This window comes from Trichoplusia ni, chromosome 2, assembly GCF_003590095.1.
Source record: "Trichoplusia ni isolate ovarian cell line Hi5 chromosome 2, tn1, whole genome shotgun sequence".
NCBI classification, from domain to species: Eukaryota; Metazoa; Arthropoda; class Insecta; order Lepidoptera; family Noctuidae; genus Trichoplusia; species Trichoplusia ni.
This window is the reverse complement of record NC_039479.1, coordinates 20,282,657-20,298,429: the sequence shown is the minus strand read 5'-3', so window position 1 is coordinate 20,298,429 and position 15,773 is coordinate 20,282,657. Positions and strand designations below refer to the sequence as shown.

Here is a 15,773-nt window from a genome sequence, read left to right as displayed (position 1 = left end):
AATGGATAAATACTCACCTATAACGTCTAGAGCGATCTTATAATTCCTTGTTGGGGAGACATGGAAGTCGACCCTGCACCTGTAGATGGCGCGGTCTCTTGCTTGGACCTCCAGCATGCGAAGTCCAGCGGTGGGCGTGTTGTGCCAGTGGGTCCGGCCCAGGTAGTTCTCCTCGACCCAGTGGGCTGATGGACCGGGGACTCGAGTGTCATAACTGTTGAAGGAATAAAATACAATTGTAATGTTTTAGAAAGGTAGAGCTGAAAATGGGCTGTAGAATATAGATCTTTTAAATCTATATTGCTACGGACACGGAAGACCACAATTGCATTAAGGTTTTCAACAAATTTAATTAGTTCGTTTGACAGGTTTTTTTTATATTTTGCAAAAACCGAAAATCAGAGCATCTAAGCGTAAGCACCAAGAATAAAAAAAATCAACCAATCTGTAAGAAACCCCACTTTTTTACACTCTATTTGGTACCTGTATAAAATTTAAACAAAATTCATGTTATTCAAGCTTATTGTAATGAAGTCAAGACTCCGTTGTGAAGGCCATCGCTCATTATTTTCTGGGATACCGCCGGCTAGCGTGATTACTCTGACCCATATAATGATATCGTAGCTCTTTTGTAATATACGGGCTTAGAAAAAGTATGTATATCCCCCAAAGCATTAATTTTGTATTTGAGATGTCTGCATTTTACTCGTTTTGATTTTGATTGTCCATTTTCTAGCAATGTTTTTTGGGCGTCTTTCTTTCTCAAATGTAACATCTCTGGGTTACGAGTTTTAAATATTAATTAGTTTTTTTTTGTCAGGATTAATCTAATAGGTTATTAATTCAATATGTAATAAATTATTACTATTTTTAAATTAATAGATGTCTGTACATATACAGCTTATAACACGGTATGAGCGAGATACTACTAAAGCTACATGCCTAGTTTTCACTTCCATAATTGTCCAGTAGTAAGGGTGTAGGTAAATCATTACCTACTATTTTTAAAGAAAATAAGTTAGTTCGCAGCTTAACGATATGATAGCAATCTTCTACTTACCGAGTAATAATAAGCTCATTTGCAATTAGCGGGAAAGTAGAACTAACTGGAATTTATATTTTTGAGTCTAGACTGATATTTTTTTTACTTTTACATAGTTAATTGACCTACTCGTGACTCTGCAGGAAATTAGAATCAGTTTTTAGTTAAATTCAGACCCTAATACATGTTTGCTTTTATCAGACTAAAACTCATGACCATGATAGGCAGTTAAAACAGATAGTTTTCACATATGATGATATCTGTTTTTACTAAGTATAACAAAGAAATGAAAACTTAAATCAAAATAAAATATAGATTCAAAGGCCTTTGCTATAAGATTTCTTTTGAGAGTCTCATGAATAGTTTATCCTTGGTGCATGAGTTCGACATGAAGAGTTTTTATTGCTTTGTTTCTTTGTTAGGTTAGGATGTCGTAGGATGTACTACCGTTACTATTATATTTGTCAATAAAGAATAAAAAACTCTCTTTACGAAATACTTTGTATTTTTTATATATTTTGACATTAATTAAATAGTAACTCGCCCACCTAACTACACCTAAGAGGACAAATGAATTACAGTAAACAATATTTTTTTCCTCTATATTTCATAGAGAACCCTTTACCAAACTTTGAAACAATCTCTTATACTTATCACGAGAATAATCACGGAAAATCAATCTCCCATTAAAACGAACGTACAAATCACACAGTGATGCGACACGATCAATACCAAACGCTCACTCAAATTTGCAATCACACGGTTTATTTGAGCACAGCTCGTGCATTGTATAAAGTCTATTGGCGTTCAGTGATATAAACTGTCTAGGTACTCGAATCAATACGGGTAGCTAAACCGTCCTGCGATTTAGCTCCAGTTAGCTTCGAAACAGACCACAAAGCGGCTTCATCCAGTCACAGCACTATTCATTTGGAGTGATTTACATTTGAAACGGTTACGGAAAAGTTTGGTCCAATTTTAGGGCTTGGTTTGATACTGATTTATTTCAGTCTTGGTTGTAAAGTTTGTTGGTATCATACCAGCCTATATACATCCCATTGCTGATCACAGGCTTCTTCCCGTACAGTCAAACCTCCCTTGTACGGGAAGAGGTTGGCCACCCCGCTTAGTGGTGGCTAGTGTTGAGTTTGGTAATTTTGAATTAAAAAAAACTATTGTTTTATACGTTATACGGTTTACTCACGCGTATTTATCGGGAGTGCCCGACTAGTTTCGGTCTCACGATAGTTACTATAAAAATATTTTATACGTTGTTATATTTAAATCATAAGCGTAACAATGGCTAGATATACATAGAAGAAATAGACTTACTAAATTTTCATTAAAAAAACATAGTGTTGTCAGCAGAAAAAAAAGTGATAAAATTAATCTAACAAAATAAAGTCCCCTACATGAAGTCGTCCAATATTAAACCTTTCATTAGCTGATGTGTTTGAAACTCGTGTATCCCTAAGCCGCTTATCTTCTGCGAATCCGAAGTTATTGGATACATTCAGTTTATTCAGATTCAAAACTAAATAAAAAGCTCTTTAAATCCATTAAGAGTAATTGATCCTTTTAAAAAGCTCTTTAAAATAATATATATTTTGTTTGTAGATGTTTTTGTCTTAAGGCATGTTTAAGGTAAACTCTTTTCTTAACACATTACGAGTAGATAAGTGTATTTAAATTATGAATGCATTACTCAATAGACTGTATCTTCTAAATTGAATAAAATCTTCATTCATATTTATATTTTCCTAACTTTCATGATTATCTGAATGCCATTGAACTTCTGTCCTTGTTTATTAAAAAAAGACCACCGATGTACGGAATTAATTCACTATATGCACGTAAATACACAATATGCACGAGACACACAGACTCAGAATACTTCGATTCCAACAAGTCGTCTATACTATTTGCTACTGCTTTATCAGCGTCAAGTAAATTCTAGGAAACAATTTTTATCAAAACCAATTTAAAACATAAAACCACTTTTGACCTAATCAACAAAATATTAAAGACCAATGTTAAATGAAATATTGTAACTTCAAAATAGCATCTCAAAAGTAACGAGGTGTCGTCATAAACAACCTGAGGGAAGTTAACATTCAAAGTTATTTACACGTTCTCCGTCTCTTCTAATAAATCGTCAATATAATTACGCAAATGAATTTCACTGCCGCTAGCAATACTGGCTCACCGCAAGCATATTTTGGGGAACTTTACACGAATATTATAATTAATTACTACGCATAACACTTAAATAAGGTCATGCTTGATGTACAGGTGCGTTTGTTGACTAACTTTCTAATAAAATTTACACCACTTGTCTTCACGTCGGCGGCGAAGGTAATTATGCAAAGTCCTAGTGGAACTTCTTGCTTTTGTGACCGTCACGATTTGCGTACTTGTCTCCTACATAATTTATGCAGACTTTTGTACTGTTTTTAATTTAAATTATAAGAGTTAGGTGGTTATAAGAGATGACAGTTGAAAACACATTATTTATCGACGGTTATGTTAGCTGACGTGAAGACATGCAGTTGAAGAAAAACATCTTGTTTACGCAAAATAAGAAGACAATGTCAATAAGGAAACAATTAATCGAATGTTAACCCAATTAACAACGCCAACAAAACAACATCCCCAAAATGAACCAAGTATAGAAAACTCGTAGAAACATTTAAAACAATCCATGAAACATATTCAATGAGCCCACATACAAGGAAGTTTGTTCAGTTGAAAACGGATCCAATAACACCTCATTCGTCAAAACTGAATGAAGGGTTGCCAAGAAAATGAGGAACAGTTAAATATCCCCTTTAACGAAATGTCTTTTCATTTTATTTGATAAATGCTCCTATGAGTGGGCGATTTAAGTGTCATTACCGTCAAGAGACAAATTTTGAACTGTGTTATTAACAAGGCCTCGTTTTGTTTCTTTTAAGTATTTTTATACGGCATTTATTTTGTCACCATTGTGTTGTGTGCTAGTTACTGCTTTCCCATTTCACTGATCACGGAATGTCGGTCGTCGAGGTCAATTCTGTTGCCGGCTATCGGGAAACATTTCTAACCTCAGGAGATTTCCAGCATCCAATGCCCAAGAATTTATTTAAAGAAATTGTCTACCGGAGGATTCTCAATTTAAAGAATTGAGAACAACGGTGAGAAGCCAAATACGTGGTGATGTGTGAATGGAATTTGAAAGGAGTAGTCTAGTGTCAACGTGTCAGTATATTTTTGTAGACTTCATATTTTTGCCTGACCGGTATAGCTTTTTGATTTCAAATTCTAAAAATTGAAATCGTAATATTGTAATATTTACCAGAATCTTTTAATTCGTTATAAATTTTAACTGTTACCATTAATTTTAAATTGAACGGAATATTTTAGTAATCGTTCCATAATCTGGTAACTTCAGTCTTTTTACAGTTACTTTTATTCTCTCACGATTTTAAAATATTTTTGACGCCATCACGTTCAAAACTAAGAAAACAACATTGGTCTTGGTGAATAATATTCCTGCTCCATCCAATATGCTCAAATTCAGATTCCCATAAACCAATTATAAAGGAACATTGCATTTAAAACCTCACTGATTACAAAGTTTTAAAGTAATAATTCTTAACGCTATCTCTAAGGTTATTGAAGACAGTATAAATGGGGCGCGGCACCGTTGTCTCCAAAAATTGCTTCATGCAAGGTTGGGTCGGTGATAAAAAATAATATTCAAACTTTCCAACCCTCATCTCAATTCTTAGAACTTTTATTAGAGTTCGTAACGGTGTCAACACCTCGTGGGCGTTACCGACTTAAAATATTAGCATTTATTACAAGTTTAAATACGTCACTATCATTATAATACCAGCTTATTAATTTCTATTGCTGTAGTCTACCCATATACCAGATATGAACAATGATTACCAGGTTTGTTCATTATGAGTTGTCGATTCCAGATTCCAATATTTTGAGCAATGAAATTTCCTCTCGTAGTGTTCGTACAATGTTTGACAGCGACTTCATATTACCTATACTAAACTAAAAAATAAGGATCAGTGTCCATATAAACAACAAAAAAAAAACTATTCAATTTCTTTTTTATTTATGTTCTAAATGTGTTTTTTCTATGTTCTAAATGCCTTTGAACGCGAGGGGTGTCAAATGGTTCATTTCATAGCAGTCAGCATACAGCACATTTTATATATTTTCTTCCATTCTCATATACAAAAGGGCTTGACATCTTATTAAATTTATTGAACAACCAATATAGCACCCCAAATTCCAAACATATCATAACGAAGAAAATGTCTTCATGTCTCCAGAATTTACTTTCACTAAAATTTCTGAAACATTCCTAAAATCCATTCGAATTTAAGTAAATATCGTATATTGAACGTATCGTTTCAAGTTGAATATATAGCTCCCCGTAGTATTTGAGGGGGAACCTCAAAATGTTAAATATGAACCAAAACTTCCGTTACCACGTAATTTCGCTCAGTAAAGTGGTAACCGCGAGCTAAACAAGTTGGTAGGTAAATAATAATTACTATCGGTTGTTCTCGAGATTGTTTAGTAGCTGTAGGTGAATATGTGAGAGGTGTTTATCGAACTTCAGTGCCCTTCCTGCCAAGTGGTATAAAATTAGCAATAGTCTAAAACATCTAATGAAAATGTTAAAGAAAGTGGTTGCGTGCCACCAAAGTTACGCGCGAATATCAACATTGGGAATGAAATCAATGATACCTCATAAGTCAGTATCCATCTAGCCGTTGAGCAATAAGTATGTATTCCTATTGACTATAAAGAAAATTTTCATAACGCTTTTTTCAAGAGAAAGAATCTTCTTTTAAGAATTTCAATAGGAACTGAGAATGCACGATACCACTGCAATGTGAATATTATCTGGACGGCAGGACAATGCTTGGTATGTGCAAAGGTATTTCACATGAGATAGTATATACATCTTCTGAAAAAACAAGTCGCAGAAAAAGAAAATACTATTAGTATTTTTTTGCATCTTCACAAATAATGGAAGCACCAATCGCGATCTTTTTTTGAATTAAAACGAATTCTTCATATCTGCATTTTATTTGTAAATTAATACTTCGAAATAAGAATACAATTTTGTCAAAAAATACCTTATGGCATACCTAAATTAATCTATGGCATGATGACAAAAGTCATTAACCCTAAAATAGTCTTGAAGAACGACACGTGGTACTAATTATCGAACTGAGAACATATGCCAAAACCGTAATCGATCACAAAAGCAGAAAAACATAACACTAACCTTTACCAAATTTGGTACTGGACAGAAATAAATTTCCATAACATATAGAATAAACAGATGTTTTATTTTATCGCGTACAGAAAAATCAAGATGTTACATAAAGTTGATATTAATCTCATATGAAAATTAAGTATCAGTACACCTTTTACCGAAAACTGCCGTTTCAGTCCCTACGTTACCCCAGCCTTTGATTAATTTTAACTTTGAAATTTTTATTGATTTATTAAAATATCATTAATTCATCAAATCTTTGAAATTTACGATTTGGAAAAACCACTTTTTTGTATGTCCTCTTTTATGTAATAGGAAACCGAAACAAAACCAACCAACGAAACATATGCACCAAAATCATAATTCCGACTCAATTCCACATTATACCAATAAAATAACTCATAATTCCCGGCATCCTGCCAAACTAACTTGGTATAACCGAGTCACCTAATTTGACGTCACTTTTATTTAGTCAGTCAAGCCTTATAACCACTCGGGGTGAAGCCTGAATAAACACTAATAATGAAACGGAATTAAATTTTGTAGATTGTTTGTTTGTTTCGCCGGCCGGAGTTCACGAAATTAAACCCTTTGCGTATTAAGTTTGGTTTCGCGATTTGAGAACCTTGATGAACAATTAGCGCCGGTTTCCGAACATTATTTCGGTGTGTTGCGAAAGACCACAGAATTTCCGATGAGCAAGAATAAAAAGCTTTTCAAGATTTCCTCGAAGGGATGGCTTTAAGTCAAATGATATCATAGATTTTTATACACTAACATGACAATCTTTGTCGGAAAGTAGACTAAAATCTCAATTCGACTGGTGAAAGTAATACCGCTACGTCACTACATGACTAGAACTAGAAGAAAAACAGGCAAAAACTAGAAGAATCGCTTATTTAAACAGTGCTTAATTAAAAACGGTATGTAGCAAACAATATTTCTAATATTCTTTATCTTTCACAATAAGTGACGGATCAACTGTATTTCTAAATTTGGCATCCACCTTTTCTATTTCAAAAGAATAAATCTTTGTGAGCGAGATTTATATAAGGGCGTTAAGTACAATAATAAGATTACATTGTGAAAATATTTTCGCTTACGAAAAGGCCCCACTTAGCGCCTAGAAGCTGGCGTTTATCCAGGTAAAACTGACACGTCTGTTCTAGCTACACGCTGGGATAGCAAAATCTTTCCTTCCTTCGATTCCTTTTGTGAATTATTCTATAGGAAACTATTTAGGTACTGTGGAAACGGCTGGAATTTAAAGGGTAGAATATTCTATTTTCGTCGCTGTGTTTTGTTCCTGCATAGTTAGTACGATGAGTATAAGTGTTTTTATAAGCAACCAATATAGGCTTTGATTTCCTATTATGAATTTTAAATTACGATAGTCCCTTGTTACCATATTGTGCACCAAGAAGTACCAAGAAAATGTTACATAACATTCAAAGAAAAACGCAAGCTACGAATGTACGAGGATGACATTTCGTTTAGGTAAGTGACTTGTTAGTTTAATACCATTGAGCAATTCGTCAGCGTCTTTAGAAATGTATCTTGTTTACTAACTCAGTTGTCTAAATATATTTTAAGCAAGCTAATATGTAAGATAAACGAGTTTAAATTCGAAGGTGTTTTAAACGGGGCTGCCACGGTCCAGCTCCATCAGATTAGCTTTTTGAAATGTCGTATAATATCTAGTAAAAAATCAGCTCAATTCAAATCCCAAAAAAGCTAATCAAATTGTAACATATGATTACAGAAAGACAACAGCACAGGCGAAACTAAATAAAACCTGAAAATGTACTGAATTAATTTAAGCCCAGTCATTTTTGACACTGACAAAAATACTTCAAGTCTCTCCAAAGAGACACCAGTTACGTAGCCAGTACGGCATTAGAATTTTAAAATATATACGACAGTTTTAACGTTCCAAGTAGGAACGTGCCAAAAAGAAGATGAAGTTTTGTACAGTACTTAGCGAATAGTGTGTGAGTTGAGGAAATTGCAGACATTACTCTTTTTACACGAGATGGAGTTAGTTTACGAGTGGAGAGAGCTTCGGAGACTATGTATACTCTACAGTGTACAAGTACTTAGACTGATACTAAAGTGTAAAGTTTTGTTCTCAGGCTTATGGCGAGTGACCCTGGCTACTTAGTTCCAGTGTCGTGTTTGAAATTCCTTGGACGTCGAATATTGTTTTATGGTTTTTCTTTGTCCAAGATGAAAATTGTCGAGTTGGAGTAGTGCAGATATGAATTTCAGTTTTAGCTGCAAGGTGTTACAAGTTTCTAAACTATTTTTGTCTTTTAAACGTCTGCTGTTCACTCATAGACGTAAGTAAGACGTATACTTACCTTCTGTACACTTACGTCTTTGAACATACACTTTTGGTGTAGGTTATTGAGTGTATCCCTGCTTTATCAACTCAGGTTCGGTTCACATTTGTGTAATTTTATATTACAGCCCACAGTTTGATAAACAATACTTCGTAAAATAGGTATGCACATGTTTTATGTTCGTTAATGCTAATTTATTGTACGTAAACGATGGAAATATAAATTAAATACAACTAAACCGGCAATAAATAATAATTTAATAGGGATTAAAAAGTGAAATCCTACGAGATTGCCATTCCGTTTATATAGGATACAAAAAGCTGAGTGTTAGGAAACCCGGACAGCTCGGTAGTGCACATCGCAATAAATTATCAACGCTCCCCCCATTCGCGGCAATCTGTTCGGAGGCGGAAAAAATGTACACGGCGCCAGTAAACTGACCAGGACATGTCTATTGTCACGCTTGTCACGTTTCATTTGGAATCACACAAGTACTCGGTTCTCGTGTGCAATCTCATGAATCTTACCTGTCTCATAATTTAGTACCACTCTAAGAAGTACTTTCTCAAAATACTTAGACAGCAAGAAGTTCAGACGATACTCAGTGAAGTATGTTGCGAAATGACTTGAAAATCTCACAAAGTTTATTTAGGTATTTCCATGTAGTAGATAACTTCGGAAATTGTTCAAGTTTGCATTTTCGTGCGATGGAAACTTGTATGCCGCTCAATTTCGAATGCTCGGTGCGGTGTTGTCACAATATTTGCTGGTTGTGCCGCAATGCGCCGCGTCACACGGAAATTTTTCGAGGCTTTATGTAAAATTTAGATATGCCGCGCATGTGCAAAGTAGGTCAAAGGCGAATGTGAAACATTTTTCGGAAGCGGATTGTGGGAGCTGACACATTGTTGTACAAAAGTTGACTTCAGTTTGTTTGCGATGATGAATGTCAGAAACCCTTTTGCGTTTTTCGCATAACTTCGAGGTTCGTTTCGCGCGGACCGCGAGAGTTGTTACCGAGGTCGTTGATCATTGTGGCTTTAGTGATTCTTTGAATACCAGTTTTTACTGTGTAAACAATCTAAATGAATTTCATGTAAAATAGGATTTTGTAAATGAGTCTACGCAGTTCCGGGGCAAGTGGGCAATTAGGCTCTAATAAAAAACTATAAAGCCGAAGTTTTTAACCATTACGCCGAGGTTTCTTGGTTGATTTAATATTTTAAATACTAAAATACAAATACTCTGTCTTTGGCGTGGAAGGTAGCGTACTGAGTACCTAAAATAAAATATTTAACTCAAATCGCGGCTCCAGTGGTCTATGTTCTTATGTATATTATTGTGAACACAGCTTTTCCAACTTAATGGATATTCATATCTTGGAAACGATTAGGTTGCGGGGATAATTTTCTAGATTTAAGCTACTTCCAAATTTTTTTGCCTTGTCTTTCATAAAATTTTGACCGTATCGAACGTTGCATAAAATATTGAATATTTTGTTGTGATAGAAGTAACAAATCTACATTAGCTGTCCATGTTCATGAGATGCAGCCTGGTTACAAACGCAGCGGAGCTTAAGTTATTGGATTCCATTTTTGCCTTTCAGGTAAGGAACGAGTTTCATAGCTCTATTATCTATGACATCAGTATATATGAACAAAAACTTTTATAATAAAACAATGTTGAGTAAGTTAAACAGCTGCCTAAAATCCCAGGCAAACGTGATAAAATAAATACATTACACAAACGCGCTATCTACAGTAAATGTTGAATTCTATTTTTCGACTATAGTTTCGGAACACGAGATAGAACAAATGATAATAGCAGCTTTCGAAAACTACGCAGTTCTAAAAAAAATCAAACGAGACTATGATTTGCTTTTTTGCTAGCTCTTTTAAAGCGTCGAACTAGTTCAAATGGCTCAACGTGGCCAAGTCATGCGTAATTTGGAATAAAACCTTTTTTTATTTCAAGCATTAAATGAGTATCAAACAAACACTCATTATATTTATTTTAACGCTGAACTTGACTGAATAATTCACGATAACAATCCGTTGAAGTGTCCTTCATTCATAAATTACTATCAAGATACATAAGTTCGGAAGAATTTCCCTTGAATAGAATTCTTTGATAATATTTTGCTCTCTCTAAGCCGCTTATTACCTATCTACATGGAACAAGCGTAATCTTCTCCAGATGCTGTACATTGCGAGGCAGTGTGGCGCCGGTATCATTAGTGATCGATCTTTGCCGGCAATGTACCGCAACCGGCGCGATATTTCTCGCACCGTCTAAAGTGTTTACACTATATGAATATAGGCATAGAACTGTGCTTCTACTTTATCATTATAAAAATGGTTTTGTTTCCATATTATTTGACATAAATTGATATTTAGAGGTTTTTTAAGGTCACTATGGGATAAATCTTTGTATCGCAGGGGGTTTCACAAACACTCAAGTCACATGTACTAATATATCCATTCACATACAAGCATTATACTGGATAATATATCGTGGATCTCATAAATATGCTTTTTCTACGCCCGGGATCGAACCCGCCACACGTCGAATAAGTGGATTCGGATGTTGACACAACAAAGTAAAGATTTTTATCCATACAACATCATAGGACGACTAAGCTCATCCAGACACACGTTTGCGTGCTCAGCCAAGTTCAAAATAGAGAACAGAGTGAATAATTGTCCTCTAATGTGTGTAAAAAAATGTTACAATTGGCATTCAATTGACACTCACCACTAATCTTGTCCAAGACCAAAGTCCATAATTATTCTAATTGGGATAACAAAAACCGGACATCCTGATCGTTTGGATACACTATCCAAACCACAGAATAAACTATTACCGACAATTTGAGGCATTTAACATGTAATTAGGAAATCTAGTCAAGCCACAAAACAGTCAGTCATTTATTATGGTGTAGCCTAACAAACGGGGGTTTGTCAAATAACGAATGGTCAGTCAGCCGTTCAATATGCTAGTTAACTGGGCACCGATAAACACTTAACTACGTCATGAATGAGAGGTTTGACTCGGATAAGGTCATTATAAGAATAGAATGGAATAATATTCGTAATTTTTATTTATCTGTAGAATGCGAAGTAGCTATTTACAAAATGATAAGGAATCTGTTTGGTATAGTGGTTTAAGCGTTGACTGATAAAACGGATATTGTGGGTTTGATTCCCACCCATATGTTTGCGTGATCAGTGCGATCATTGGTATGTTTCTGGGTGTAATTTATCTATAGCGTATATGTAATTAGAAATATATAAGTATGTTTATATGTTGTTTTGTAATCATATTACGAGCTTTGCTAAGTATGATTATTTGCTAGAATGTGTTGGTTGAAAGTTGTAAACTAAATATTTTACTGATTTATTGTAGAATATTTAGCGAACTTAGGATGAAAAAAGTTTATGCTGCTTTATAATTATTCTTATTTTTAATCTACTGAATGTAGTTCTATCACAAAGCTATTGTATAGTACGTAATTGCCTTATCTCCAATAGTGGATTTTATTATGATATAATTGAAATTTATAAGAAATATTAAAATAATAAAAAAAGTTGAAAAAAAGGAGAGGCGAAACTGTTTTATTATAAAACTATCGTAAGTAAACGACTCAGTCAACGTTACATAAGTATTTGGTTTTTGTCATCTTTAATGCATCGATGTTGGTCTACAATGTTGCACGGACGCGTCCTAACTTACGCTGTACAAACTTTAACAATTTCCGAAGTCGCATCTTATTCGCTTTAGGATGGCCACACAACACACCAATATTGGCTCTGACAACCAAAATGTGTGAGAAATGAAGTTGGCCAAACGTAACCGCGAACATTTCTTGGGCACGTATTGGGTGAAAGGTTGGTGGCAAACCAGCCAACAATGAGGCGGAACACCCGTTTTCCGTAATAATAGCGTGGGTTCGAATTTCCCGTCCATTCATAGTTGTTTTCCCGACAAGCCTTTGTCCGAAACCTGAGTGATCTGACATGCATGGCCAGTCGCTACCTGTTTGAATTAGTATGGAAGAGGCTGAATATGCAGACAACATCTACATTTTAACTAAGATTGTGCGTGAGACCCACAATCTCTGAGGCACGTCTTGTGAATAATAATTTAGGTACACATTGACTAGTGGTGCTGAGAATTAACTTACAGGGGTAACATATGCGGGTAGATGGGAGAAATGGAGTTTCTGTTATCCATAAACATAATCTGATTAAATCGACAATTGGTTAAGTTATTCAGCCCTCTGTATTAAAAGCATCACCTTAATCAGCCTTCTCAATAAGCTTTAGGCTTTTGAGAAAAGGCTAGGCTAGGCTTTTTGAGCGTTTAGACTATTTTGGGGTCGGCTTCCAATCTAGCCGCATCTTAGTACCAGTGTTTTGCAAGAAGCTACTGTCTATCCAACCCTTTAAACCCAGTTATCGGGGCAACATGATACCCCAACTGGACTGGTTTTCAGACTCTCTAGCTTCTGAAAGTTGTGTTAATAACAGCCGGGACCCACAATATAACGTGCCTTCTGAAACACCTAGGAATTTCTTATGATATAGATGGTCACCCATCCACGGGCCAAATATATCAAGCATATATCTCCCTATGATCGATTCACTCGTGAAGTTATAGCTTAGCCGCGAGCTTCTCAAACTTCTGTATTAAAAAATGGAATGAAATAATAGATGCATAATTTATCTTTTTTTTTTCGTCATCGCAATAGTTATTCTTTCTATAGCTTAAAAAAAATAAAACTTACTCCTTCGAAAAAAAGGACTGTAAATCTTTTCCGAATTGGTTATAAGCTGACAAAACAAATATTGAAACGAGCCCTTAATACGGAAAACCCTTTATCAAGTACACTTCTATCAACCCTTTCGAAAATGTTAGATGGATATCTATGTCGAAATACAACATTATTTATTCTACAAATTTGTTCAACACACCGAGTCCTTTGTTCCCAACATCAATAAAAGTGCGTGTGAATGATGTGTGGCGTTTTGTTTACGCTCCCTAAACGCGTTCGTCAAACACTTAACAAAACGCGATCGTAAATATTTTCTGACAGTTAGGTCAGATAAGGAGGCGTAATGAGCTGTAAGGAGTTACAGTGTATGCGTGGGTGAGACAGTGTAAATCGTTAAGGACGTTTAAGGAGAGAAATAAGCCGTTCTGTGATCTTAAAGAACTGTTGAAAATATTTTTTTACCGCCTACACCCAGGGACGAGAGAACGTGTCTCATAGTAGTCATTAGTGTAGCGACAATTGTTTAAATAAGCCTCAGTCACCCCTCATCTGTTTGCTTACAAATAATATATATTTTAAATTAAGTTACTGGACAAAGGAGGGAAAGTACAGACAAGAATGACTGAAAAATGGAAGTCTACATATATCGAGTAGGTAGTGGTTGTTGTATATAAAAATAAGACAAGTGCGAGTCCGACTTAACGAACTGAAAATTCCGTACAAATACGCAAAAAAAATGTGATGAATTTGGTCGTCTATCAAATGACTGCTTTAACACTATCTTAACCTCGATGTTTGTCATTTGTCGTTATAACGGCTAGCTAACATCTAAGCGAAGCACAAATGGACAGACAGACGCACACCAAAACGAGCAGACAATAGTATATAGCACCCAAACCGAACCACTTCTAATTCACAAAGCTTGTTGTTTCATCGCCAATAAAAGTGCGTGTCAATGATGTGTGGTGCTGTTTCTGCTTCAAACACGAAGTAAACGCGATCATAAAGTTCACTCACTCCAGATAACATCAAATGGTAATGTTTAGGTTTTGTGTTCAGTAATAGAGAACTCGTGGCTAAGCTATAACCGCATAAGTGAATCGATCGCAGGTTAAGCTATGCTTGACGCGGTTGGTCCGTAGATGGGTGACCATCTTTGTCATAACGAGTTCCTCCGTGTATCGTCCGGCGTTATTCATACATCTTTGACAGTCGTTACAAGGTAGTCAGAAGCTTGAAAAGTCTGAAAACCAGTCTAACCAAGGAGTATCGTGTTGCCCAGGTAAACGGGTTGAGGAGGTCAGATAGGCAATCGCTCCTTGTAAAACACTGGTACTTGTATGCGGGTAATGAAGACTTACAACGATCTATACTTGTATTCGTGGAAAGTACTATTGTATCTGTATGAAAGAGACACCGCTTTGTAGAGTCTCGCGTTGTCTCCCTTCCACTACAGCAGCTGTCGTGCTTTAGAGCTTAGAGTACGAGTATTGAGCCTTGTCTGTTTTATGAGTAATAAGGATTGTGTAGTGAATGCGCGAAACTGATTGAAGTAACACTACAAATTTATTGAGTTCATTATGTCGATGTTGAAATGAGATATAGACATACTCGTATTTGTAACTTGAACCTCTATAAATACCTCTATAAAACCTATATCAATGGACTCAGGTTATATTTTAGCCTATATTTAAGGTGTTGTAGTAAAATTTTAGTTAGAAATAAACTTTACAGACCAACTTTAAGTAACAATAAATAAAGGCGTGTTGAAAACTTTCAATAGATTAGTCAATTTTCTTTAAATTACATAGACAAAGTATTTTCCTTAAAAATAATACAGCAACATACCTATTAGAGTTCCGTTGTAGGGTTAAGCAATTAGGCTCTAACAAATAATTGAAAAAAAAAATGTCACACGTCCAACTCTCACTTGATCCATTTTAATCATATTTTAATACAAGTTTTATATCTTTTCAAACCGAAACTGCTCTTCGTTTTGTGTACTATATTGCCCAGTATAATATATGAAGAGCGATAGTGAAACGGTTACCCAAATACGATGGTGATCGAAATATATAATACAGCAGGGTTTTGCGACATGCGAACAGGTTGGTCGTAACCTAATACGAGTTAAATAAATGCCACTCACGATATGAAATAATGAATTAGGTATTGGGTACAATATAATAGCAAAAGTGCTCAGTCATCGTGAGGCGGCGGTTTAGAAAATATTATTTATAAAGTATTTTTTACGAAGGGATACTGAATTTATTTAATAGGTTGTCGAGGTCAAATAGGTATTGCGTGTAAGTTTTAATAAACTGT

At 35.1% G+C, this 15,773-nt stretch overlaps 1 protein-coding gene across 2 annotated transcripts in view; it reads right to left on the bottom strand.

Moving 5' to 3' along the window:
* The window catches only part of LOC113508590 (nephrin-like), a 126,619-nt gene that overhangs the window by 55,493 nt on the left and 55,353 nt on the right, over window positions 1-15,773 (bottom strand). For both annotated transcript variants that reach the window (XM_026891713.1, XM_026891715.1), the window contains exon 3: window positions 18-214. In XM_026891713.1, the coding sequence (XP_026747514.1) occupies window positions 18-214 (197 nt within the window). The remainder of the gene's footprint in view (window positions 1-17; window positions 215-15,773) is intronic.